The sequence below is a fragment of the Penicillium verhagenii genome (assembly GCF_028828195.1).
Source record: "Penicillium verhagenii strain IBT 33310 chromosome Unknown utg000012l_segment0_segment0, whole genome shotgun sequence".
Lineage (NCBI taxonomy): Eukaryota > Fungi > Ascomycota > Eurotiomycetes > Eurotiales > Aspergillaceae > Penicillium > Penicillium verhagenii.
This window is the reverse complement of record NW_026643176.1, coordinates 488,217-514,844: the sequence shown is the minus strand read 5'-3', so window position 1 is coordinate 514,844 and position 26,628 is coordinate 488,217. Positions and strand designations below refer to the sequence as shown.

Sequence of the window (26,628 nt, the reverse complement as noted above, 5' to 3'; positions counted from 1 at the left end):
CGGTCAGGAACTTGGGGCCAAATCTAAGGTTCAGGGGGCCACTTTCCCATACTAAATCAGGAACAGAGACAGAGAGAGAGAGAGAGAGAGAGACACAGTCAACGGCTTATCAAGGCAACCACTTTGACAAGTCAACGAAGACAATCCCAAGAACATACACCATATGATTACTAGATTGCCTTCACTTTCTCAGAAATTACGTTTCTAAACAACTCTCCCCCTCAAAGGACCAAGTCCTATTTAAATCGGAAGATTATCGGCCCGTGCGCCGCGTGTCCTGTTGCAGCTCCGCGCGGTTTCCCCATCATTACATTTCTGTGTTTCGGTGTGGGGTGAATCGCGCTCATTTGAGCTGAACGCTGGTTATGGACTCCTTTGCCATTACAGAGGGCCTTGCCGCCCAGGAACAGCAAGATGCATCGCCAGAGGTACCTACTAAACTCTCCGAGGAGACAAACAAGTTCCAGCGTGCCATTGCTGCTTGGCGTGGTAAGTGGCCTAAACAACCATGAAGAAGCCATCTGGCCACTTACGACTAACACTTGACCAGGAATTGACCTAGCTAGCACCATCGCTAAGCTCGACACCGCCGCCTCTGATATCGTTGAATACCAACGGGAATCCCTCGTCCAAAGAAAGGACTTGGCGCAAAAGACAAAAGACTTCAAGAAACTTGATGATCAAGGCAAGCTCACAGAGCACAAGGGTCTACTCAAGGCATACCAATCATTTATCGATGTCTTGACAAACCAAGGAAAGGCGTCCTCTTCTTCCTTCCTCCAGCTATATTCCTCCCTATCCGAAGCTCCCGATCCCTACCCACTCCTCGAGGCCTCAGTGGATTCATTGGTCCTATCCGAAGAAACCGTTCCGAGGTTAACATCCGAGCGAGATCAGTTACAACAATCAGTCGATCGTCTGACTAGGCAACAAGAGGAAACGGAGAAGCGCCTCCAGGAGGAGCGGGCCGCGCGGAAGAAGTTGGAAGACAACCAAGAGGCCAGGGCCAAGGAGATTGAGGCATCCTGGGAGGCCGTGTTGACGGAGAAGACAAATAATTGGGCCGCAAAGGAGAAGAGCTTGGAAGAGAAGGTGGAAAACCAAGAACGGCTGATCAAGGAACTCAAAGCAAGCTATGAGGTTTCCCAACGCATGGGCGAAGACGACGAAAACGACGGGGCTCGCAATGGTGCGACCGCTGCGGAATTGGAGCTGGTTTCCTCCGATTTGGAGAAAACCAGCTTGAGATTGGCAGATGTGGAAGCGCGGAATGAGCAACTACGACTAGAGCTGGCTCAGGCCGTATCTCACTCCCACCCCGATCAGCCAACTTCAATTGAGGATGATCCATCATACCAACGTCTCCAGTCGGAGAACTCTGCTCTGCTACGCAAGCTGGATGCTGCACGCTATGACAAGGACTCGACACGACACACCTGGGAGGGCAAGCTCCACCAGGCGGAGAGAAATGCATCAAAGGCTACGGTGGAGAGAGACGAGCTGCGTGCTCGCCTGAATAAGGTTGCGGACTATGATGAAATTCGCCGAGAACTGGAGATGATCAAATCGATCGAATTTACGGCCGGTGATGATGACGAGGTGGCCGAGGCTGCGGGCAAGGACAATGCAGCGAATACCAATGGTGACTCTACCAAGGGGAATAACTCCCTAGAACAACTTTTGCTGGCTCGAAACAAGAAATTGACGGATGACCTTACTGTGCTGCGGGTATCGTCGCGTGACATTCAAGGTCAACTTGAAGCCATGCGTGGCGATCTTTCAGCAACTAAAGCAGAATTGGAGAAATCCCGAAGCTTATCGTCCACTTTGGAGAATGATCTGTTGCGTGTACAGCAAGAGGCTGCCAACGCATTCCCCCCATCCGCCATGTCCGTGGCGGGGACCTACTCTTCTCGATACCCGCATTCATCTCGCCGAGGTGCGGCATCTCCGACGTCGTCGATTATATCTGGCTTTGACCAAAGCGCCGTATCGGCGAATACCATGGATGCTATCCGTGCCGGAGAAGCCGTGGGTGGTGGATCCGGTCTTCTGCCCATGATCCAAGCTCAGCGGGATCGTTTCAAGAAGAAGAATGCAGAACTTGAAGAGGAACTCTCCAATCTTTACGTTACTGTCAAATCCTTGAGGCAAGAGGTCGCGTCACTCCAGAAGGATAACTTGAGTCTCTATGAGAAGACTCGATATGTTTCCACATACAGCCGCGGCCAGGGTGCATCCACCTCTGCTTCCTCATACGCAAACGCACCCAGCTCTACATCCGTATATAACTCGTCGGACACACCTTCCGGGCTATCCATGGATCGGTACCAGTCGGCGTATGAGGCCCGGATCTCTCCATTTGCTGCCTTCCGAGGTCGTGAGTCGGCGCGTGCATACAAGCGCATGAGTCTCCCTGAACGGATCGTTTTCTCAATCACTCGCATTGTCATGGCGAACCGGACCAGTCGCAATCTATTTGCTGGGTACTGCTTTGCACTTCATATTCTGCTCTTCGTGGTGCTATACATGATGAGCACAACGGAGATGGAGAAGCATACCGCCATGAGTGCCGTGGGTAGTGCTGCGGCCGCCGCATATGCCAACCACGGCAGTGGCAGTGGCAGTGGCAGTGGCAATAGCCAGCTACAGGCCGATGACTGGCAGCAAGAGGGGTTCAATCAAGCAAGCTAAATACATCTATAATATGACTTGCGATACATATCATTGACTTTCTCGTTTGAGCGCAAGACTCTGTGATGTTTGAACAGCGATGGCTCGGAGTTTTATTTTTTTAATTCTTTTTTTCTTTTGTTCTATCTATCATGGCTGATCATACGATTTTTTGGCGTTTTAGGAATGAAGCCTGCTGGCAGTTTGAAATCCAGTCCTGGCTCTGAATGTCTGTGTTATGAAAGTGGTCAGTGTACAGTGAATAAGTCTTAGGCCAATTATGACATGTACATCTTACTCCAACTGCAACTCCAAACTATTTGAATACCCCGGATCACCCCACACGGATATAGACCTGCATAAACCTTAAATACTTTCAATGTTGCAACTGCAGCTCTAGAAATCATTTTCAATCAGATTTAGTGTCCTAAATCTTGGAACCCGAGGTGTTTTTCCCCTTATGATCATTCTTCGGATATACATCCACCGTTTTGCCCCACTCCAGCTTAGAGCATGCTGACCAAGATTACCATAAAAAAAAGGTTGGAATGTTGGAGAGCCGGTTATATTCTCATCCGTACAAGCCCACATGCATGAGTGATGAGTCCCTCTAGCTTACATTTGAAGTTCATGAGATTCTACCCAGTTGCCATTTTGAAATAGCAGAGTAGCACTTAGAGGAATTGCTCAACTATTATATTTAGTTACAACGTTCGGCATAGATCAACGAATCCATTGCCGGTGGGTTCAGTAGCACAGTAATTCCGCTGCGCTGACTGGGCGGGGCATTCTTGCGGGGTGAAAAAGCCCCATATACACAAGAATTGTGAACGAACCAAGTGGGCAACACGCTTTCGAATAACACTTTTTATCCACAAGACCCAGTCATTACCCAGTAGAAAAAAAGCGGGAAAAGAGGAAAAAATGATAGCTTGCGCTTTTCACCCCACCAAACTCCCGCCGGAATTGCCGCCGAGTCCGGGTTCGGAAACAGTGACGATATAATAATACTCAACGATCCCCGGATTTCATTTCTGCTAGTTTCAACTTCAATTCTTTACTACCTTGTTGATTTCACAAGTAAATCTCCCAAGCCAAGGTTATATCTATAACCACAATCCTTGCTCTATTATCTATTGCACCGCAGTCCTTGCGCAAATCACCATGGATCCCTCCAAGGTCAAGATCCCCCCAATGAAGAACCTCACGGTTGAAAACATTACCGAGAATGTCATCACAATCAACTCCCTTTGCGAAGATCAACGCATGAAGTACGTCCTCGAGCGCCTTGTAACACACCTCCACGACTTCGCTCGTGAAACACGCCTCAGCACCGACGAATGGATGACTGGTCTCCGCTTCCTGACCGAAGTAGGCCAAATCTGTACCGAAGTCCGTCAAGAGTTCATTCTTCTATCAGATGTTCTCGGTCTCTCCATCCTTGTCGACTCAATTGATCACCCCAAGCCCGTCGGTTCCACCGAGGGTACCGTCCTCGGTCCCTTCCACACCCATGACGCCGAAGAGATGCCAGCCGGTGACTCTATGTCGCATGACCCCAAGGGTGAACCCTTGCTCGTTGTTTGTACACTGAAGGACATGCAGGGCCGCCCGGTTGACAATGTCAAGATTGATATCTGGGAGACCGATAGCACGGGCCATTATGATGTGCAGTATGCGGGTCGGGACGAGCCTGATGGACGCTGTATTATGCGCTCTGATAAAAGTGGCGTTTTCTGGTTCAAGGCCATTACACCTGTACCATATCCTATTCCTCACGATGGTCCCGTTGGACGATTGTTGACCAAGTTGCACCGTCACCCGTACCGCCCTTCACACATGCACTTCATGTTCCAGAAGGAAGGTTACGATCACTTGATCACGTATGTTTGACCCTCGCACAGCGAAGCATTTCCTCCCCCCCCCCCCCCCCCAATGCCTATACATTCTGTGCATCGCCATACTAACTAATTTGACAGTGCTCTATACCTCCGCAACGATCCCTACGAGACTTCGGATGCTGTCTTCGGTGTCAAGGATTCCTTGACCGTTGATATTGGCAAGGCCGGCCCGGAGATTGCGAAGAAATATAACGTTCCAGAGGGCCACGCCCTGCTCACTTACGACTTTGTGCTAGTGTCTGACTCCGAGACAGCTGACCTGCGTGCAAAGAACTCCATGATTGCGCTTGATAAGCTTGGTCGCAAGGTCAAGATTGTCAACGGACTGCCCATCCCAGACCTGGACTAGAGGGATGCAGTGGAAATTTTGTACATAATTTGTTTGAAACAAGGATAAATGCCAGAACTTCAGTATTTGATTCGGTGGACTCCCCCGTATTGTGCTCCCTCAGATTCAAGGTTGAGATCCGACACATCTGAAATCAATTGACTAGTGCTGGTCGCGATTGCCCGTGAATTTTATTTCAGTGATGTGTCCGTGCTACCATACACAGTCTGGCTGGGTCTTCAATATGTCCGAAGTGACCGTTAAAAAGCAATTCGTTGCATTCCTGTTGTCACGGGGAGCCTGAGAAACCACTCAAGTAGTACAACCTGGATAGACTCGACGTGCGTCAGAAGAGAGATCAATGTAAAAGAGTCAAATTTCCGAGCGCGTTCGGTTTGTTTTAACATTCACAGAGTTTGAGACATCTACTTATCTCTTTCCATCATGCGATCTCTAACACTTTTGCTGCAGTTGGTGGCTTTATGCTCTGCCTTGGTAAAATCAAGGCCTCAAGCTCTACGTGAAGATTTTCTGGAACGTAGAGTCGAAGCAGAAGATATCGATTATACAGAATCGCTATGGGCGACACTCGCTGCCTTGACCAAGGCAGATCAGGAAATAGCTGATAATTCAAGATCCAGTATACTAGGAGTTGATACGAGCCTCCACCACAGTACCAATCTCTTCCAGAATGAGAAAAATGGCTATACACCCTGGCCTGGATACCCCAAACGCCCAAGACCTGGCCAACCATCTTCGCCAGATCCCGATTTTCCTTGTGAAAATCCATGCGACCCACCATGTCAGTGTCTGTCAAACAGCACCATCTGGGAATTGATAAGCCAAGGTAATGAAACCAAACGGCTTGCAGATACAATTGGGAAAGAGAGCGATCTGGCCAAGCTGCTTGATAGCACAGAGAAGAACTTCACACTCTTCGCGATGACGAGTCGCGCTCTGGATCATCTTCGGGGTCGGCATCAGCTTTTGTCACAACCGAGATGCTGTACTACCATGTTGTTCTGGGGAGTTACTCTATTAAAGAACTCCAGGTTTTCGAGCATCAAACGCTTCCCACTGCACTGAATGTTACTGTTCCAGGAAAAGCGAAGGGAGAAAAAAAGGATAAGGATAAGGACAAAGACAAAGACAAGGACGGCAAGGACAAAGATAAGAATCAAGGCAAAGAGCTGCCTCAACGACTTCGCGTGGATATGGTTCGGCATTCAGTCCTACTAAACGGAGAAACCAGTATAGTAACAGGCGATATAGTAAGCACCAGTTTCTGTTTCTTGATTTTGACTATCAAAAGCTGATGACTCCTATAGATTGCCAAAAACGGCATCATTCATTACATCGATGTCCCTCTAAACCCACCCCCAACAACAAAAGCAATACTCAGCATCATTCCCGAGCAATTCAGTACTTTTGCCCTCGCGCTCTCCCATACGGGCCTGGACAGCCATCTGAACGCCACACAAAGAACCACCGGCACGACCTTTGCACCCACGAATGATGCATTCCGTGCATTAGGACCACGTGTGAACGCGTTCCTTTTCTCGCCTCAGGGTGAAGAGTGCTTACGGTATCTGCTTAAATATCATCTTGTTCTGGATAAGACGATCTATTCGGATGTTATCTACGGGGAGAAGGGGAAAGTTGACGAATGTGGGGTTGAGGTGGTGGCCCAGGAGAAGATTGGCCTGAAGGGTCCAGGTGGAAATGGAGGGAACTACCCGGTGGTACATGTGGTATCTCCAACGTTGCTGGATGGTTATGATGTTACGGTGGACATTTTATGGAGAGACTCGGCGGTTGACTTTAGGGTCAATGGGTTCTGGGAGCCAAGGACGCTGGATGTTTTGGCCAGTGATGGGGTTATACATGTTTTGGAACGTATTCTGATTCCACCGAAGATTGTGAGTGGAAAGGTCAAAGGAAAAGAACGAGGAAATGACAAGGTTACGGTGGAAATGTTGAGAGAGTGGATGAACTTGGATGCCAGGATGGAGCTGTGAAGGAGGGGCTATAGCAGCATGCATGCTCTACATTTACTAGAATGCGTATAGTAGCTATTGATTTTCTTCATTTATCAGTGTGTATTTCCCGTGAATGTGCGAGCCGCATGGCCGGAAGCATTTGTGTGTCGAGTAAAACAAAGGGTAACGAGACGGTGAAAATTTCAGAAGGCTCGGATCGCCGGGATGCCTGTGAAATAGATAGAAGAAGGGGGGGAAACAAAGATGACTCAAAATAAACTCGACAGATAGAAAGACGCCCCTTCCAAGTTCTACAGACATCAGGGATAAAAGCCGGGCTGCTTAGTGCAACCTTCTTGTCGGCTTCATCAGGGCCTGGAAAGAGGATTCAAGAGCTTTCTTGACTTCCTTATAGCTGACAATAAAACAGCTTTGTTCATCTCGGCTGACCAGTGTGACCTTTTCATCGCTACCTGCATCGAGCTTGTTCAGACAAGTCAACACGTGCCCGAGATCAACCACTGGATCCCCTTGAGCATCCACTTGGTGAAAGACGTAGTCTCGGAATATCTTCAAGAAGTACCGTTCTCCGCTCTCAGACCACTGCCGGTCATGATCGTATTCGGGACGTTCATTGACGAGGTTCAATTTAGTCATCAGACGCACTAAGCGTCCATTCTCAAGCTCACGGCTGAGATCGGATGTAAGTTGATCATCAAGGTGTAGTGCCGAGTCAAAAGTCGACATCAGCTGAGAAGAAATGCCGGTGATGAAAATGTCGATGGTGCGATCTTGGTCCTTTTGGAGCCCACCCAATAGCCAAAAGACGGAGTTCTTCATCTGCTGGCTGTATGCACGTGTGAAGTGGTCCATGGACTTGGTTGTGTTGTGCATCACATTAGGCGAATTGGCACCCAGAGTGACAATCAGCTGTCCGAAATTGACTAGATCCTGGCGCTGCAGGTCCGCGACGGATCGCTGGGTGTCAAATTGGACCACATCGAGGATGGAGCACGAGTTCAGGCGAATTCGGTTTTTGCCTGTTAGAAGAACTTTACTAGCTTCCAAAACTCGTGCTGCGAGACCATTAGTATGGATTGCCTTCAAGGCATTTGCGATCTGGGTCATGTAGCCCCAGAGAACCTGCTCAGGGATGTGCGTGTTGTGGCGGCCCTGGAAGCGATTTCCAGTTCCCAGATGCTGTTCGGATAGTGTTTTGGAAAGTGGATGATAGTCGGTGACGAAGATAAGCGAGCTGTCTTGGAAGCTTCGACTGGTGAATGCATCATGAACAGTCACCACACTGCCACTGCAGACACGCTTCCAGGCTTGAACAGATCGGATGGCCTTTTCGTTGGTCAAACGAAATCCTAGTTTTGTCAGTGAGCAACTTTTCCAGGAATTACCAAGGGGATGATCCTACCTTCAAGCCGACGAAGTACATAGAAATTACCATCCTTGCTTGATTGCGCTTTATACACCCAGCTAGGGTAGCCGAATGTCGTTGCGTTCTTTTGATGGCTCAAATCCAATGGCACGAGGGAGTGGAAATAGTCCACTTGCGCAGGAAGTTGTGTGTCTAGATCGAAGGGAAAAAATTTAGCTTTTCAATCTCCCAAAAGTCATGGTACCAGGACAACGCACTGGGCAATGTTTGCAAAGTGGCGGCAGCTTTTTTCTGCAGCTCTTCTCGGAAGTCGTTGGGGAGGAATAGATCGTGAACGTTGCGCTGGTAACCAAGTGTATTCTGATTATGAGGGCCGATAGGAGCATAGAGATGATATTGGACCTGTAACAAGACCAGATCAGATTAGACCACTAGAAATACCGATATAGACCGGATGGCAGCATACCGGTTGCTGGAAGCCGGTTTGGCTTGCAAAGAAAGTAGCTCCTCCCAAAGCGGCATCATGTGCGTATGGATTGGTGGAAATTTGACCAACGCCCCCCGCGGCAGAAAGAGGTGAGCCTGTTACAAATGGGTCAAATGCACCTGCGGCAGCGATGGACCCGTTCCCGTTGCCTTGAAGAGATGGCTGGAAAGATGTGTTAGTCGGATAGAAGTTCAAGCTAGAGCTGCGGTATTTGTATCGGCTCCAATCCGGGACCGGAACTGAACCCCAGTCATCGTACAAAGCGTTCAAGCTTCGGCTAGAGCGGCTGTAGTGAGGTCCCAACATGATTGCAGTGGTATGTTTCCCGAAGGATATTCTTTCAAACCAAAGAATTGAGGGATCTCAAAGCCTACAAGGGAGGAAGGAGCGATGCGACCTACCACATGTGCGGCATCAAAGCCCTGCGGGACAAACTCCTGCACCTCCATCCAATCAGGAGTTCCTGTTTCTTGTCTCGGGGTACTGGTGTTGGAGCCTTTGCCAGTCAGCGGAGATGTATATGGGTCCGAATCGGAGGGCATACGGGATGCGGCAACTCTAGGTTGAAATGGGGCCGCGCTGGCAGCTTTCGGAGAGATGGTGGATTTCTTGGGCGCAGAGGCACCATTTCCCGATAAAAGAGAGGGGGTGAAGCTTGGTGAGTCCACATTAAATCGTTTCTTGTTGCTGGTACAGAGAAGAAGAAAAGGTGATCAGCTTGCAGCTCGAATCTGGGTTTACTGATTGATTTACCTATCCGACTGGTGTGCCGCGTTCACTTTCTGGAGGTCATGATTGAAAGCACAGCCTGATTGAAGAGATTCATCAGATCAAATCCAAACCCCTCAACATTTCCATCCAAACATCGGAGATGTACCTTTATCTTCATAGCGACACCGGCCGTAGATGGTCACATTGCGACATAGTGTATCTTTCGCGTTCTCTGTTCACGGTTCTCAATGAGCAACAATCCAGAGCATATGGATTCGGTCCTCGACTCCATCTCATCTTTCCATTTAAGATTATCCGCGACTTGGGATGCATTGCGATACACTCACCTCGGGTCTTCATTTTTGGCGATCCCGTCGTGCGACGGGAATCATCCAGAGCAGGCTTGCCGGAGGAGGCCATGGTTGGGAGCAGCTGGGACCGACAAGACAGGACGGATCAGCGAAGTAGGATCTCCATTGAACCGGGGCTAGGGACGAAAGTATTGAGTCGACCGAGAGGTAGCCACATTCCTTGTGATGTGACACCTATCCTACGGGCGGTTTGGCAGATTGTCGCGTTATGATCGTCACGAGCGGATCGAGGTAAGGACAAGAAGTGGGGATAGAAATACGGTGAGGCACCACGCCAATAAGAATATGAGACCCAATGAGACTCGTCCTCCCGTAATTCAGGACAGGAAGTCGATAGATACGATAGAAGAAGACGCGGGGCGATGAATGAACTTGAGTGAAGGGTGAGTGTGCACGGACCAGGCGGTCAGGCCCGCGATCGAATCTATACTATCAGGTACTCGACCACCACATTGAGCCCTGGAGCGCACATGTGTATGTGGAACTTTATTAGAACTAGTAGTACATACTTTCCAAATACATATTTATTCATGAATTGATTAAAAAAAATTAGTGCCATTCTATACGATTCATATCTCGAAATATTCTCGATATTTTCCCCTACATATAGCAGGGCTTTTGAAATGGATGCCAGTTGGCTTCATAAGTAAATGTTGCCCATATCAAAGAACTGCATATGCCGCAGGTACATTCATGTTCGAAATAAGCGTGTTGATCGTAGCCTTCAAAGATTCAATGTTCATAATTGTCTATGTATCTTCCAGCATTGAAGGTTCAAGGATCTATAAAAAAGTTCTGTAGGGGTTTGAAGTCACATCATGCACATGAATGAAGTTCCCGCCACTTGTCCCAATTGATGTTGATACGTCCATATATATTTCGGAAATTAAACAGATACGCCCCGGATTCTCTTATCTCGACATGATGTAATCTATGTCCCTTCCAAGGTTGAAAGTGTTATATATAGTAGAACAACCTTCGGACTATGATATTATTTGTTATCTATGCAGCATGATTACATACCACATCAGATGATAAATAATCTGGGCCCCTTTCAACAAACACTCTCTCATATTCAATGATTGGATTGATCATGTGTTTCTATAGATCGGGTCAAAGTCTATTTGCCTACCCAACCCCGGAAGGCGGTGTGTATGGCATGTACGGGCGGTGTCCTTAATTGCCAGTCCACCATGTCCTCTTGGCCTGGTCAAGTCACGCCTGCCACCTATCAGCCACCATGTCCACGTCGGACCTTGACCTCGATCAGCTCTCAGACAGTGAGAGAACTGCTCTTGAGACATATACCTCTGTCACTGGTCAAGAATTAACAGACGCGATTCCATTATTGCGCCGGTCACAATGGAATGTTCAGGTGAGTGCCACTCTACTTATCAGAGCTCCCATGCAGCTCACTTACCCCACGCTAGATTGCTATCGCCAAGTTCTTTGATGGCGAAGGTCCAGATATTGTTGAAGAAGCGCGCGCAGCACTTCCCCAATCTCCACCTCCCCAACCTAATCGCCAAACACGGAACTTGATGACCGAGGATATCACCGAGCAGCTGTCACTACTAGGTGCCCGGACCGCAGATCCAGCTCCCAGAGTCGATACTCAATCCGGGGACCAGCCTATCTACCGCCCACCATTTATTATCGCTCTATTATTCACACCCTTCAATCTGGTCTATCGACTTCTATGCAGTTCGTTTCGTCTGTTCGGGACATTATTTCCTTTCTTACCCCGACTATTTAATGTTACTGCAAACCCGGCCCTGCAGGGAACACGACGAAATACTACTGGCCGCCGCTCCCTTGGGCCAAAAGATACCGCAGCCCGATTCATTCGTGAGTTTGAAGAGGAACATGGGTCCCATCCGATCCCATTTTTGGAAAATGGATATAACATGGCGCTGGAGAAGGCCCACCGTGACTTGAAGTTCTTAGTGGTGATTCTGATTTCGCCCGAGCATGACGATACAAATGGTTGGGTACGAGACACTTTGCTAGCGCCGGAGTTATTGGAGTTCATCAACGACCCGCGGAACAACCTTTTAGTATGGGGAGGAAATGTTCGGGATTCCGAGGCATACCAGGTAGCCAACTCACTGCGGATCACCAAGTTCCCATTTGCGGCGGTGATCGTACATACTCCGAACGTATCATCGACGGCGATGTCGGTTGTAGGCCGCATTGCGGGAATCACTGCACCGGCTGAGTTTGCGAACCGGCTTCGCACTGCCATCTCTTCGAACCAGGAGCCTCTGGAGCGCATTCGGTCTACTAGAGCAGAGCAACAGGCATCTCGCAGCCTGAGAGAACAGCAAGATTCGGCTTACGAGCGATCCCTGGCGATTGACCGGGAGCGGGCTCGTGAACGTCGGGAAGCAGAGGCGGCCCAACAGCGAGAGGCGCAGGAGTTAGCAGATCGCCAAGCTGCGGAGGAGAAAAGACAGCGTGATCTGGCTCAGTGGAAGCAATGGCGGGCCCAGGCCTTACGCCAGGAGCCAGGGACCGATGCCAAGGATGTGGTGCGCATTAGCGTGCGACTACCGTCTGGAGAGCGGATCGTGCGTCGATTCAAATCCGACGCTGAAATGGAAGAGCTCTACGCAGTTGTGGAATGTTACGAAGAATTAAAGGCAGACGAGACCTCGGTGGTGTCTGCACCAGCAGGATTTGAACACCAGTATATGTTTCGTCTGATTTCACCTATGCCCCGGGCGGTGTATGCAGTGGAAGATGGCGGGACGATCCGTGATAAGATCGGGCGGGGTGGTAATCTTTTGGTGGAGCCTATTGTGGAAGATGATGAAGAAGAGGACGAGGGGACTTCATCATAATGTATCATAAGAGTTTTGCTTGGGATCTGAAGTAAATCTGAAACGGAAAACCCAAAATTCCGACTTTTCACATTGCTTGGTTATCCAAGCCCTGAAATTGAGACCCTGCAGCTTCCAAACATTTGAAATCTTCAAATGTTGTGACATCAACCAGGTGATGCATGTGTACGAGATTGTCTTCTTCCAAGGCTGGTACTAATCAATTAATTTGGTCTATACCGACATTGATCCCTACTGTGGGAGTAGCTACATACTATGCATGCCGTATACTTGAAGGGTATATAGTCAGTTATTTACAGTACGTATACGGTAGTCATCCGATGATGTGTTCCAAGGTTTTGCTGGATGCCTTAAACAAGGTATGATCCTTGTCGCTTACATGCCGGGAGAAGAAGGAACAGATTCGCAAGCAGTAAATTCTTGATGCATACATGTATAGATTCGACCGAATTCGTCCATTTTCACGGACGAAAATAGGGGCTGAGTCATGCCGGAAGGACGGACTCCCTTGCATCCGAGCGGATGGAGCAAGAATGGATCATCCGTTGTGGGTCTGACTGGTCGGAAATGGGCCACTCCGGCCCACTATTTTCCCTTTTCTGATAATGAAAAAAAGAATGGAAGTTGGGCCTTTGGGAGATGTTTGCCTTCTAGAACCGTGGGGCACGTGTATCGGGGATTTTTCTTAGTTTCAGACTTTAGTAGTACGCTGATTATATGAAGTGTATAGTACTCAACATAGCACCTCATACTACCATGTATATAAGAACTACTAGTAACTTCAGAATCTGGTCTTTTTACAGTTTCAAGTTGCCAAGTACCTATGTATTTTCTAATTTTCTATAGGTCAGAAAGTACAAAAAAACCGTACCCAGAATAGGACAATAGTATTCATGACTCGCGTAATCAATCTCCACTCTTGAATTCAATGATTAGATTATGCGAAAGTGATTGGTTTAGGCATCCAATCTGATTCATTTTCCATGCATTCACGGACCCCGGCTTTTGCTTATGACCGGCGAGCCCGTGTGCCGGACCAAGTTCCCAAATTCACCCGGTCCCGAGTTTCAAGTTACTAGTAACTTGAGATTTTTTTTTTCTTTTCAATTTCTTATTTATCCTCTGGGGCTCCGCTCATTTAACTCATCTATTAACCTCGTCCCTTTTTTTTTTTTCTTATATTCGCCCCCCCTTTTTTTCGACATTCAATTACTTCCTAATCACCTAATCCGTCGCTTTTAATACGAAAACTCTAACACTCACTTATCCGAAAACAACTATATCTTATTTACCCGCCACACCACGCGTCAATTGATGGTGATTTCCTAATATATCTTACTTTGCCATTGAGCTGGGATTCCAAAAATATAACAACATCCCCATAATTGCGACACACAGCAAAGCTCAAAATGTCGCTACTGGGGACGATTAACCCCAACCTTACCGAGGCTGATCAATCAGTCTCGGTGAGCCGAGAGGTACGCCGCCATGACCCTGCCGCCAGTGTCAGTACCGAGGATACTATGATGGGGGAGGAGGAGAAGCGGATCGATACCGCCGATGAGGATCTGATTGACGAGGAAGTGACTCGCCTCGCTCGCAGGCTAACCCGCGAGTCAACTCGCTTCTCCACCATGGAAGGCGAGAACACATTCTTGGAAACCAAGGAGGATTCGACTCTCAACCCCGCCAGTCCTAATTTCCGTGCCCGCAATTGGATGAAGAACTTGTTGGCCCTGACCTCACGGGACCCTGAACGCTACCCGCAACGCCAGGCAGGTGTCTCTTTCCGCAATCTCAGTGTGCACGGTTTTGGTAGTCCCACGGATTACCAGAAGGATGTCTTCAACTCCATCTTCCAGATTGGAGCTTTGGCCCGCATGGCAACTGGTACTGGCAAGCAAAAGATTCAGATTCTGCGCGAATTCGACGGTCTGGTCAAGAGTGGTGAGATGCTTGTCGTGCTGGGCCGTCCCGGTAGCGGTTGCTCAACCTTTCTCAAGACTTTGGCCGGAGAGATGAACGGTATCTACAAGGACCCCACATCCAAGATGAACTACCAGGGTATCTCCGACAAGCAGATGAAGAACCAATTCCGCGGTGAGGCCATCTATACCGCCGAAACCGACGTTCACTTTCCCCAGCTTTCGGTTGGTGACACCTTGAAATTCGCCGCATTGGCCCGTGCTCCTCGCAACCGCCCGGAGGGTGTCTCCCGCGAGCAATATGCAGAGCACATGCGTGATGTCGTCATGGCCATGCTTGGTCTGTCCCACACCATTAACACCAAGGTTGGTAACGATTTCGTTCGTGGTGTTTCTGGTGGTGAGCGCAAGCGTGTCAGTATCGCCGAGGTCACCCTCTGTGGTAGCCCCCTCCAGTGCTGGGATAACAGTACCCGTGGTCTGGACAGTGCCAACGCTCTGGAGTTCTGTAAGACTCTGAACTTGATGACCAAGTACTCTGGTACCACCTGTGCGGTCGCTATCTACCAAGCCTCCCAAAGTGCCTACGATGTCTTCGATAAGGTCACCGTTTTGTACGAGGGTCGACAGATCTACTTCGGTCGCACCAATGAGGCCAAGAGTTTCTTCGTCAACATGGGTTACGATTGTCCCGAGCGTCAGACTGATGCCGATTTCTTGACCTCACTCACCAGTCCTCATGAGCGTGTTGTGCGCCCCGGCTTTGAGAACTTGGTCCCCCGCACCCCCGACGAGTTCGCTGCCGCCTGGAAGAACAGCAAGGAGTACCGCAACCTGATCAAGGAGATTGAAGACTACGAACAGAGCTATCCCCTCGGCGGAGAGGCTCTGCAAAAGTTCATTGTTGGCCGCAAGGCTATGCAGGATAAGAACCAGCGTGCCAAGTCCCCTTTCACAATGTCTATTATGCAGCAGGTCAACCTCTGCATGGTTCGTGGTTTCCAACGTCTCAAGGGTGATGCCAGTCTGACTCTGTCTCAACTCATTGGTAACTTTATCATGGCCTTGGTCATCGGTTCCGTCTTCTTCAATCTTCAAGACAACACCGACAGCTTCTTCTCTCGTGGTGCTCTTCTTTTCTTCGCCGTCCTCATGAATGCCTTCTCCAGTGCCCTCGAAGTAAGTCCTTGAACCACAGTCAACTTTTAAAAACACCAAAAATTTACTAATCAAACCAATCAGATCTTAACTCTTTACGCGCAACGTCCCATCGTCGAAAAACAATCTCGTTATGCCTTATACCATCCCTTCGCAGAGGCCATTGCTTCCATGTTGTGTGACATGCCATATAAGCTCCTCAACACCATAACCTTCAACGTGACTTTATACTTTATGACGAATCTTCGCCGCGAACCCGGTGCTTTCTTCTTCTTCCTGCTGTTCTCCTTGATGACAACCTTGACTATGTCTATGATCTTCCGTTCCATCGCTTCATCCTCCCGAACTTTGTCACAGGCTCTGGTGCCTGCTGCCATCCTGATCCTGGGTCTGGTTATTTACACTGGTTTCACGATTCCCACCCGTGACATGCTTGGTTGGTCCCGATGGATGAACTACATTGATCCCATTGCCTACGGATTCGAGTCCTTGATGGTCAATGAGTTCCATGGCCGCACGTTCCTATGCAAGACGACCTCTATGGTTCCGACAGGTGGTGCTTACGACGCTTTGTCAATTGCCTACAAGATCTGCTCCACTACCGGTGCCACCGCTGGATCACAGTATGTCTCGGGTACCGATTATCTCTCTACGAGCTTCGAATACTATGACAGCCACAAGTGGAGAAACCTTGGTATTATGTTCGCTTTCATGTTCTTCTTCTTGGCTACTCATCTCATTACCACCGAGTACATCTCCGAGTCCAAGTCCAAGGGCGAGGTCTTGCTCTTCCGTCGTGGACAGACTCCCAAGCACGTCGAGACTGGAGATATTGAAAGCACTGAGGTTGTTAGCCCTGCTGAGAAGACCAACGAGACTGGCAGTGAGGAAGTCACCGGCGGCATTCAACGCCAGACGGCTATTTTCCAATGGCAGGATGTTTGCTACGATATCAAGATCAAGAGCGAAGAACGCCGTATCCTGGATCACGTTGATGGTTGGGTTAAGCCTGGCACTTGCACAGCTTTGATGGGTGTGTCTGGTGCTGGTAAGACTACACTCTTGGACGTCCTTGCTACTCGTGTTACTATGGGTGTGGTGACCGGAGAGATGTTAGTTGACGGTCGCCAGCGTGACCAGTCTTTCCAGCGCAAGACTGGCTACGTTCAGCAGCAAGACTTGCACTTGTACACTACCACCGTTCGTGAGGCTCTTCGGTTCAGTGCTATCCTTCGTCAGCCTGCCGAGGTCTCTCGACAGGAGAAATTGGACTACGTCGAGGAGGTCATCAAGCTTTTGGGAATGGAAACTTATGCCGATGCCATTGTCGGTGTTCCTGGTGAGGGTCTCAACGTTGAGCAGCGCAAGCGTCTTACCATCGGTGTTGAACTTGCTGCCAAGCCTCAATTGCTTCTCTTCTTGGACGAACCCACATCCGGTCTTGACAGTCAGACTTCTTGGTCTATTCTTGATCTCATCGACACCTTGACCAAGCACGGTCAGGCTATTCTCTGCACTATCCACCAGCCCTCTGCCATGCTCTTCCAGCGTTTCGATCGCTTGCTCTTCCTTGCTCGCGGTGGAAGAACTGTTTACTTTGGTGATATTGGCGAGAAGTCCTCCACATTGTCCAATTACTTTGAGAAGAACGGTGCCTCCCCGCTCCCCAGTGATGCCAACCCCGCCGAATGGATGCTTGAAGTCATTGGTGCTGCTCCGGGAACCCACTCTGAGATTGACTGGCCTGCTGTCTGGAAGACATCTCCCGAGCGCCAAGCTGTGCACGATCACCTGGCCGAATTGAAGAGCACCCTCTCTGTCAAGCCCACCACTGAACCCGCCAACGATGCCGCTAGCTACAATGAATTCGCTGCTCCTTTCTCTGTCCAACTCTACGAATGTCTGAAACGTGTCTTCAGTCAATACTGGCGCACTCCGATCTACATCTACTCTAAGGCTGCCTTGTCGATTCTCACCGCGCTCTACATTGGTTTCTCCTTCTTCCAGGCCGAGAACAGTCTCCAGGGTCTCCAGAACCAGATGTTCAGTATCTTCATGCTGATGACCATCTTCGGTAATCTGGTTCAACAGATCATGCCCCACTTCTGCACTCAGCGCTCCCTCTACGAGGTTCGCGAGCGCCCCTCCAAGACATACTCTTGGCAGGCATTCATGGCTTCCAACATCATCGTCGAACTTCCTTGGAATACCCTCGCTGCTGTCCTCATCTTCGTTTGCTGGTACTACCCCATTGGTCTTTACCGTAACGCCGAACCCACCGATGCCGTTCACGAGCGCGGAGCCCTCATGTTCCTCCTGGTCTGGTCTTTCCTTCTTTTCACCTCCACCTTTGCCCACATGATCATCGCCGGTATTGAGCTTGCCGAGACTGGTGGTAACCTTGCCAACCTGTTCTTCTCCCTCTGCCTCATCTTCTGTGGTGTCCTTGCTACACCCTCGGAAATGCCGCGCTTCTGGATCTTCATGTACCGTGTCTCTCCCTTCACGTATCTTGTCTCTGCAATGTTGTCCACCGGTGTCTCCGGCACAGATGCAGTCTGCGGAGCCGTCGAGTTCCTCAAGATGAACCCTCCCCCTGGCGATACTTGCTACCAGTACCTGTCCTCTTACAGGGACACCTATGGTGGATACATCCAAAACCCCAATGCCACCTCTGACTGCGCTTTCTGCACCATCGACACGACTGACACCTACCTCGCGGCCGTGGGCAGTTCCTACTCGGATGCGTGGCGCAACTTTGGCCTTATGTGGGTGTACATCATCTTCAACATCTGCATGGCCGTGTTTATTTACTGGGTTGCCCGTGTTCCCAAGGGTAACCGCAACAAGAGCTCTTAATTGGCTTGAGACTCTTTTCTTTACTCCTCTCTTTCTGTTTATACATTAAAATGTCCCGTTTTCTTGTTTATTCTTCTTTTTTTTTTCACACATTTTTTGGACTTCTGCGAGACCTGCTCGATTTTGACTCTATTGGATGTTCACATTTCTTATACATACTAGATGTTTATACCTCTCCCACTCATACTTGCATTGGAAGGCTTTTTGAAGAGTTCTAGATTATATTAGAACCATTACATGAATACACTACTCATTGAACATTACAACACTCCAAGCTTCATACCTACTAAGTACTAGTATCATACAGTTGATTGCCCACATGTGGGTAAATCTTGACCTCGGCAGTTGATAAGGTGAGAAAAAGACAATGAAAATATATGATAATAATATCCGTCAAGACTATAAAGCATAAATAAAATCTAAAAACAATGAATAGAAATCTGAAGACAGAGAGACGAATAAAGAGGAAGGGAAGGATCTAATCTAGTCTACCACGTAAAAGCCTCTTCCACAAAATCAACCACAGCCCCTCTTCCAATCCTCTCTCTAGCCGCCATCCTGACCTCATCCGCAAAGGCTCCTGGTCCACAAACCGAAACGAGCGAAGCACCCACTCTCTTCGGCATGATTTCATCCAGCACAACATCAGGTCTGCACCGACCGGAAAACATCTGCACAGTCTTAGAAGGCGAGACGATATCCGCAGCGCGCCGTGGCTTTGAGACAAACAACTTGACGACGAGGATATCGCGGCGCATGGGCAATTTCAATATCTGGTCCATCCATTTACTCACCCAGGCTAGATGGTCTGTGGAGCGGACGGACCAGATGAGATAGATGCGGCGGGTTGCTGCTGTTTCGGAGGCGGAGCGGAGAAGCAGATCGCGGGTGTAGAGCAGGTGGTGGGTTATTCCTGCGCCGGCGGAGAAGAGGATTGCGGTGCCGTAACTTGCGGCGTTGGCGGGGTGAGAGCCGTAGGGGCCTTCGATGAAGCCGGAGCTGTGGAGGGTTTGGTTTGGTTTTGAGCGAGCGAGGTTGTAAAGAGCGCGGGTCATGCCTTGCCGGGCGCTTATTATGAGGGATATGTCTGTTGGACGGGGGCGGTTGTCTAGAGGCTCGAAGGAGAGATCGAAGCCTTGTTTCTCGATGGAGGAGGGGGTTAGAGGAGGGGTGAAGTCTGGTTTGGAGTCGAGGTATTGCGTGTGGTCATTGGTTATGCTCCGGGGATCAGCCCAGGCGATGGAGAAGGGGTGGGACATCCACCAGGATACGCAAGGAATGTAGGCAAAGACGTGACAGCCTGGTTGGATGTCCACGCGCTTTGGGAGATGGAAGGTGACTCGGCATGCTTCGCCTGGGAGGGCCTCGACGGTCATACGAGTACTTCCGTGTTTGGGTGAGAGGTTGAGATAAGCAAGGCGGAGGAGTCTGGTGCTGCGCTCCAAGATCCAAATCAAAGCAACGGCATCAATCCAGGGTTTCTGCGGTAGAGAGTCTAGTTTGAGATGGAGATACACGCCGACAAACGCCAACAGGGCGAATAGCTGGTGCAAATGCAGGAAGATCTCATAAAAAGCATGGCGGATTGGGGAAGGAGAGTGCAGGGCCAGGCAAATCATGGCGCAAGTTCCAAGCAAGCCCCAGCTAAAAAAGGGAGTATCCCTCAAACGTGCGAGCATCTCATTAAAGTTTTGCTCGGCGCAAGCATTAACAGCCCATGCAGCAGTATGGGTGATGGTCTCAAGAACAATAATGCGACCTAGCCATCGATGAAGAAGATTATATGTGTCGAAGCTGATATTCAGAATGGATATCAAAGGATTATTGCGAGACGCCAGGAGAAAAAGCGGCACCATGTTGAAGACTGCCAGCGTCCCAGAGCGTCCACGCAGCTCTGCTATCAGGGCTTGCTTCTCATTGGTTGCGTAATCGAGCAATAGACAATAAACGACTTGACTTGTCAAATACAAGGTGATCAAGATGGTCTGAAACCGGGACGGTAAGGTACCCATCCCAATAGCCGACGAAAGCTGAACCTCCCTGTTATGTCTCTTTCTCCCCAACGGAGCATATAGAAATTGTTTCTTCAACCAGGCCCACCATGTTGATTGCTCGCGACTCCAGTATGTTTGTTGTCGCTGATTTGACGAAGAAGCGGTAATCAGACGGAGATAGGCGTGGCTTATTTGCGCGATGCGGCCGGAGAAAACAATGACGGCCAAGACAATGATCGAGGAGTAGATCACACGGGCAATCAGCACATCGAGGGGAACGTTCACGCCATTCAGGCCCCTCGAGTATTCAAAAATATACGACACATTCGGTCCGTAGCCTCGTGGCGCGAGATCCGAGAAAGGCGCAGCCATTGAAGTGCCCCAGACTTGCTGAAGGGCTATGTATGGGTCAGGTCGACTGGAAAGGATAACCTTGACGCTGAGATGAGTTGTAAGATGTAGGACAACTTGAAAACCGCAGATCGCAGATCTGGGTTTGGTAGGTTGTAGAGAATGAACGACTTTTCAAAGGTTGACTTGCATATAGCTGCGGAGGGTGCTGGATGATTGTGGGGAATGATTGTGGGAAAGGCGACAAGAGAGTATGAGCGAATTGAACTGAGTTGATATGGGAACCTTGGAACGGTATAGGCGGCGATGGGAGGTTACTGGATTTGGAAGTGTATTGAGGCAACCCCAAAGCCCATTGTCCTGCGTGAATGACAATGAAGCCTAGAAGAGATGCGGTCGGTCAACAAACGCTGAAAATGACGACAGCTAAACAGTCGATCTTTAAAAACGAATGGTGCGGGTACGGATTTGCAGTTGCCCACTTGGCGTGAAAGGCATCGTCCAGGGCCGAGGAATGCAGCAAGGGAGGTTGAGGAAAAACACGGAAATCTTGGTCAAGGTGAAAAATGGGCGAAGAAAAGAGGTAGAGGCAACGAATAGAAGAAGTTTGCAAATGCAGAGAGAGAGAGAGAAATAAAAAGAAAACAAATCCAGAAATGGAAAAGAAATGTCTACGCGATCAACGCTTGAACCTGAGTAGAAATAGTCTATAGAACCAAAACCGAGGAACCAGCCGATCGGCAAACGCAGAGAAGACGGGAAGATGAACTGCTTTCAAACATCAGGACCAAGCTTTCTAGGGGCAAGGGGTCAGTATTAAAAGCATTTAAATCAGTGCATCTCAGATGACAGGCCTTGACAGGTCATGCCCGAAAGTGGTTTCTATCCTTCAGCCACTGTTTGGACCAGAGAACAATATCTTCATGGCGCTAGCAAACGTATCATGGCCAATCAGAGTGTCAGTTCACTGATGACCAGGGGTAAAATCAGTGTTTCTCAAGGACGCAGGCACTTAAAAAGCCAGCCCTCTGATTTGCTGGACGGGGTTGCGGACGGAGCTGGCAAGGAAAACCTTGCAGCACTGCCGACCGGCGTAACGCCCTTGAGGGTCAAGGATCCAGTATAGGGAGGCCTGTCATTTCAAAGTGAATGAACTACTGTATGAAAAGCTCCACTACTATAGAGCTACCAGAAGCCAAAGCTTGGCCAGGGCCTTTGTCGCGGACTCTTTCAAACATTGGCTTTGTCGGCATGTTTCAGACATTGTCAATCAGAAACCACGGACCATGAAGTTGACACAGGTGGCGGCGGAGTGAGCCCACCAGATCATTTCCAGGTTATCATATGATTCATGAAGATTGATATGATAACGATAACATTGGAAACCCTTGGGCTCAATGTGAAAGAAATTGAATACTAGTATATGTACAGAGTAAATGTATGAGGTTGTGCGATTGTTTGGAAAGAAACATCAATTTGAGGCCTGGTATTGCAGGCAGCAAATTTCAAACGTGAAGCATCCAGATGTCACATGATCCATTACCAGTTGACTACTAGGAGTAGATTATGTACTATGCCCAATCTTCATATTATTTAGGCAAACTATATATAGACTTTGTGCTACCTACATAATTAATAGTATTTATGGACTGAACATTTGATAAATAGCTAGAATAGTATCGACCAGTTGACCCTTTTACAATCAGCCGCCCTGGAGGGCTATACATAACTACCTTCCCTGTGAATGATTAATGGAGCAATTCCCGTTGCCGACTCAATAGCCGACGGCAATTGACTCGACTAAGGAGTCCCTATCCTTTGAAAATAATGTTGCATGAGCTTGTGAGTAAAGAAAGCAGGCAATAAACAAAGAAATGACCGCAGAATAAAGAGCGTTGTAAATAAGAGTGCAAAGATTGTGGCAAAGAAAGCAAGTGGAAGCATTGTTGTAACTACCTCATACTCGTAGGTTTGGAATCTTAATTTCCCCGCAAAAAAAAGCCATCGACCACGCGGAGAGATGAGTAATGACCCCAAGCTGACCCCAGCTCTGTGGGTCTCAACAAGCAAGTCGGCCTTTGTCTTTTCACAATTCCCTATCATGCCACAATAATTGATTCTAAGCTCTAGCGGCCGAACGACATGGAGTCCCCGCAGGTCGCGTCTCAGCCGCCCGACCATACCGTCAAGCGCGTGTCCCGGGCTTGTCTACACTGCCGCCAGCGCAAATCGCGATGTGACCTGTAAGTCTTGCGGCATTTCCCTCCCCCCAAAACTAGATAGATCCCTGACTTCGGGGATCTGCATCCTGGGCGTTCCCGCTGATCCCGCATAGTGACAGCAATGGTACCGGGAAGCCGCCTTGTCAGCGCTGCGTTCGGGAACACCGTGAATGTGTGCTCGGCGGCTCGAATCGCGGGGGTCGACGAATCCGCAAAAACAAGATCAAGAATTTCACCCCAGCGGCCAATCAATCACCTAGTAAAGACTCGGAAGGAACTTCTAGCCCTGCAAGCTCGGAGGCTCGTCGTGCACCATCTGCGTCTTATTCTGGGCCAGTAGTCTTTCTCCCACCAAATCCACCCGCAGGAGGGGCGGCTTCGGTCGCCGTCGAGGAAGATACCTCAATTGACTCGGTACCTCGTAACCCATCTGATGCCTGGCAGTGTTTAACAGATATCGCCACCCAAAGCGCGAGTGCGCCTACAGAGCGAGGTCGCGATCATGCGCGGTCCAAGTCAGGCAGCTTTTCAGCGCACAATGGGCTGCGAAATAGTATCGTGGCAGATTACAACGCCCCGAGCACCGGAATCAGAGCTTACCGGCTTGTCCAGTCTCGGTCTTTAGACCCTACGACGGTATGGCAACTGGTTACTCGATATGCGGAAAACTTTCATCCGTATCTCCCGTTAGTCCCCCGAAAATACTTTGAGCGGTCTGCGCTGGACGAATTTGCCGCGAATGAGAAATACCTTCTTACAGCCATTGTCACCATTGCTTCGAAAGATCTGCACGACCGACCCGAAATTCATGAATGCTGCTCAAAATACATGCTGGAACTGATCTCCGGAATTTCTGCTGGTGCTGACTGCGATGTGGATGCTATTGAGGCTCTTCTTTTGTTAGCTGAGTGGGAGCCCCACGGCCTTCGATCACGTATTGAGCGTGTTGGCCGTGGAGAGGAGGACCGCGCTGCGTGGATGCATGTCGGGCTGGCCCTCCGCTCGGGCTACTTTATTGGACTTGATCGCACATCTTTCCGAGGAGATCCATACGGCGACCAGGCGACCGAGGCTCGTCGTCGATTAGCATGGGCTAGCTGCTATGTCTCGGATCGGTTGATATCGGTGCGTATTGGACGTGCGTTCTGGTCGCGGGGTCCGGGCCCAATGACCGGTCTCGTTAGCCAGGATTTCCCTTCGCTACAGCCAGCCAACGACGGTGATGAAGATTACTCAAAAATCTTCCAGGCCATGCTAGATCTCACACAGCTCTATGGGAATGTCCATGAAGTCTTGTATTCTGGCATGCGCACGAGTAACCAGATGATGTTGATGGGAGATTATGTTAAATATGTGGATGACTTCCGCCTTGCCATTTTAAGATGGAAGTCTCTTTGGGGACCCTTGGATTGTGAGTTTATTATCCTTTTTCTCTATGATTCTTATAATTCTTACACCCACCAGGTTCACCCGCTATGCGGGCCACATTGCAGCTATCATATGAGTACCTCAGGCTTTATACAACCGCCTTTGCATTCCAAGCTGCAATTTCACAGTCTTTGGCCTCAACAAAGATAGATGGGGCTTCTCATAGAGAGCAGCTAAGGTCTACTTTCAAGAATGTTGCCTCAATGCAGGACTCTCGTTTCATCTACGAGTCTGTTGATGCGGCCAAGGCTTACTTGACTATTCTTGTGGACTCGGTTGATCCTGAAAGGCATCTACATTTTATGCCCCTTCGATTCTATCTGTAAGAGGATATCTGTGTTTTCATATGGGAGAAATTACTAACTTGATCCTAGATATGGAATCTATTCTGCCGTCTTCCTCTACAAGGCCCGCTCATTCGGAATGATGCTTCCTTCTGAAGAAGCCAAAGTCCAGGGCCTAGTCGCAAGGACCACCGAAGTCCTCAAACAAGCGAGCGCTGGTCCTGATGACATCGGATCGCGTTACTCCCGTCTCCTCGAACTTCTCTGGAAAGCCAAGCCAACAGCCATGACAACGTCCGCTGAGACGCCACAAAGCACTGAGTTTGCAATGCAGACCTTGTCAAACCCAGTTGCAGATCCATCATACATGGATTTCAGTCCTGCGAACGATTTCTCGTGGCTAGATCTCGAGGCTGTGGGTGACTATGTTTCGGGTGACCAAATATCCGGTGGTCTTTTAGGGCTGGACACGTTCCAGAACCCATCTGATCCATACCAACCCGGACAAGATCGTTCGCAGGCCTGGCAGCCGTCCACTTGGCTTGGGGACATGAGCAGCAACCTTCTGTTCTAATTTTTTTTAGCCCTTGTGGGCCTGGCGTTGCGGTCAATTGCCGTAGGGCGGAGCGGCCTTTGAAGCGGGGCTGCGGAGCTCCCCCGACTCCGCCGAGGGGTAACCGAGGCCAATCTGTACTGTACAACAACATACTTCTATCTACCCCAATTTTCTGTCTATCTTGTGATCTGACAGTCTTTTCCTCTCAACTTTCAATTTACTGTATATCCTCATTTTGTACACGATGTCCTCACTCAACGAGATTCGGGGCCGATTGGCTCTCATCACCGGCGCATCGGGAGGGTAAGTCTTAGCCTGGTGTTCAATACCGAACCATCCCCGACGACAGATATTAACCATGATCGATTCCAGAATCGGAGCAGCTTGCGCAGGACAGCTGGCAGAGCGTGGCGTCAATCTCGCCCTTACTTACGCGACCAACCTAGACGCGATGAACAAGATCGTCGCAGATTTACAGTCCAAATATGCGGAGCACAAGCTGCGCATTTCAATCCATCGGGTCGATGTTGGATCTGCTGATCAGATGGAGGCGATGTTTAAACAGATTGATGCCGAACACGGCCAGCGACCTGATATCTTGGTCTCAAATGCGGGGTACGGCAAGCGATTCCCCAACGTCTGGGACATTACGCTGGAAGAGTTCGATTACACGATGAACATCAACCTGCGCGCGTCTTTTATCCTTGTAAAGGGTGTCGTTGAACATATGAAGAGTCAGAGATGGGGACGAATTGTGTTCATGTCTTCCATCGCCGCGTCTGGGGGTGGCATTAATGGATGTCGTGAGTACCTCTGAGTCCTTGTATGGGTAGTGTACTTGGGTGTCTTGGTTCTAATATCGTTTCTTCTTTTTCTCAGATTATGCTGCTTCCAAGGGCGGTCTTACCGGCATGATGAAGAACCTTTCTACTCGCCTCGCGGAACACAATATCAGTGTCAATGATGTCGCCCCTGCTATGATTGGCGAGACTGGCATGATCCCTAATGCTGCTGCGATCCCTGAGGTGGCTGCTGGCATTCCGATAGGTCGCTTGGGTACTGTGGAAGAGACGGCTAATGTTGTTACGATGCTCGTGACCACGGGATACATGACAGGCCAAAGCCTTCTACTAGCCGGAGGATTGAAATAAATATTATTCTATATACCCGA

General features: G+C 49.3%; 9 protein-coding genes across 9 annotated transcripts; 7 read left to right on the top strand and 2 right to left on the bottom strand.

The window, feature by feature from the left end:
* Nucleotides 1-365: 365 nt before the first annotated feature.
* N7466_010856 (CCAAT displacement transcription factor COY1) lies at nucleotides 366-2,694 on the top strand (the record flags this gene model as incomplete). The annotated part of the gene is made up of 2 exons (XM_057170245.1): nucleotides 366-489; nucleotides 551-2,694. The coding sequence occupies 2 exons, from the start codon at nucleotides 366-368 to the stop codon at nucleotides 2,692-2,694; spliced, it is 2,268 nt and encodes a 755-aa protein (XP_057015977.1).
* A 1,143-nt stretch (nucleotides 2,695-3,837) lies between these two features.
* On the top strand, nucleotides 3,838-4,923 carry N7466_010855 (intradiol ring-cleavage dioxygenase; the record flags this gene model as incomplete). The annotated part of the gene is made up of 2 exons (XM_057170244.1): nucleotides 3,838-4,556; nucleotides 4,653-4,923. 2 exons carry the CDS (start codon nucleotides 3,838-3,840, stop codon nucleotides 4,921-4,923), a joined length of 990 nt encoding a protein of 329 aa, XP_057015976.1.
* A 767-nt stretch (nucleotides 4,924-5,690) lies between these two features.
* N7466_010854 (fasciclin domain-containing protein) lies at nucleotides 5,691-6,920 on the top strand (the record flags this gene model as incomplete). Its single annotated transcript, XM_057170243.1, has 3 exons — nucleotides 5,691-5,749; nucleotides 5,822-6,173; nucleotides 6,231-6,920. The coding sequence occupies 3 exons, from the start codon at nucleotides 5,691-5,693 to the stop codon at nucleotides 6,918-6,920; spliced, it is 1,101 nt and encodes a 366-aa protein (XP_057015975.1).
* Nucleotides 6,921-7,223: 303 nt separating this feature from the next.
* On the bottom strand, nucleotides 7,224-9,886 carry N7466_010853 (PAN-complex poly(A)-binding subunit PAN3; the record flags this gene model as incomplete). The annotated part of the gene is made up of 8 exons (XM_057170242.1): nucleotides 7,224-8,251; nucleotides 8,305-8,460; nucleotides 8,526-8,670; nucleotides 8,735-8,917; nucleotides 9,157-9,442; nucleotides 9,509-9,563; nucleotides 9,633-9,698; nucleotides 9,814-9,886. 8 exons carry the CDS (start codon nucleotides 9,884-9,886, stop codon nucleotides 7,224-7,226), a joined length of 1,992 nt encoding a protein of 663 aa, XP_057015974.1.
* Nucleotides 9,887-11,077: 1,191 nt separating this feature from the next.
* Nucleotides 11,078-12,680, top strand: N7466_010852 (clathrin-mediated endocytosis regulator UBX3; the record flags this gene model as incomplete). Its single annotated transcript, XM_057170241.1, has 2 exons — nucleotides 11,078-11,212; nucleotides 11,268-12,680. The coding sequence occupies 2 exons, from the start codon at nucleotides 11,078-11,080 to the stop codon at nucleotides 12,678-12,680; spliced, it is 1,548 nt and encodes a 515-aa protein (XP_057015973.1).
* A 1,409-nt stretch (nucleotides 12,681-14,089) lies between these two features.
* Nucleotides 14,090-18,622, top strand: N7466_010851 (pleiotropic drug resistance family ABC transporter; the record flags this gene model as incomplete). Its single annotated transcript, XM_057170240.1, has 2 exons — nucleotides 14,090-15,784; nucleotides 15,848-18,622. 2 exons carry the CDS (start codon nucleotides 14,090-14,092, stop codon nucleotides 18,620-18,622), a joined length of 4,470 nt encoding a protein of 1,489 aa, XP_057015972.1.
* A 488-nt stretch (nucleotides 18,623-19,110) lies between these two features.
* On the bottom strand, nucleotides 19,111-20,988 carry N7466_010850 (ferric reductase family protein; the record flags this gene model as incomplete). The annotated part of the gene is made up of 1 exon (XM_057170239.1): nucleotides 19,111-20,988. One exon carries the CDS (start codon nucleotides 20,986-20,988, stop codon nucleotides 19,111-19,113), a length of 1,878 nt encoding a protein of 625 aa, XP_057015971.1.
* Nucleotides 20,989-23,109: 2,121 nt separating this feature from the next.
* N7466_010849 (Zn(II)2Cys6 transcription factor) lies at nucleotides 23,110-25,475 on the top strand (the record flags this gene model as incomplete). Its single annotated transcript, XM_057170238.1, has 4 exons — nucleotides 23,110-23,210; nucleotides 23,303-24,600; nucleotides 24,654-24,939; nucleotides 24,992-25,475. 4 exons carry the CDS (start codon nucleotides 23,110-23,112, stop codon nucleotides 25,473-25,475), a joined length of 2,169 nt encoding a protein of 722 aa, XP_057015970.1.
* Nucleotides 25,476-25,701: 226 nt separating this feature from the next.
* On the top strand, nucleotides 25,702-26,608 carry N7466_010848 (SDR family NAD(P)-dependent oxidoreductase; the record flags this gene model as incomplete). Its single annotated transcript, XM_057170237.1, has 3 exons — nucleotides 25,702-25,760; nucleotides 25,830-26,260; nucleotides 26,337-26,608. The coding sequence occupies 3 exons, from the start codon at nucleotides 25,702-25,704 to the stop codon at nucleotides 26,606-26,608; spliced, it is 762 nt and encodes a 253-aa protein (XP_057015969.1).
* Nucleotides 26,609-26,628: the final 20 nt, after the last annotated feature.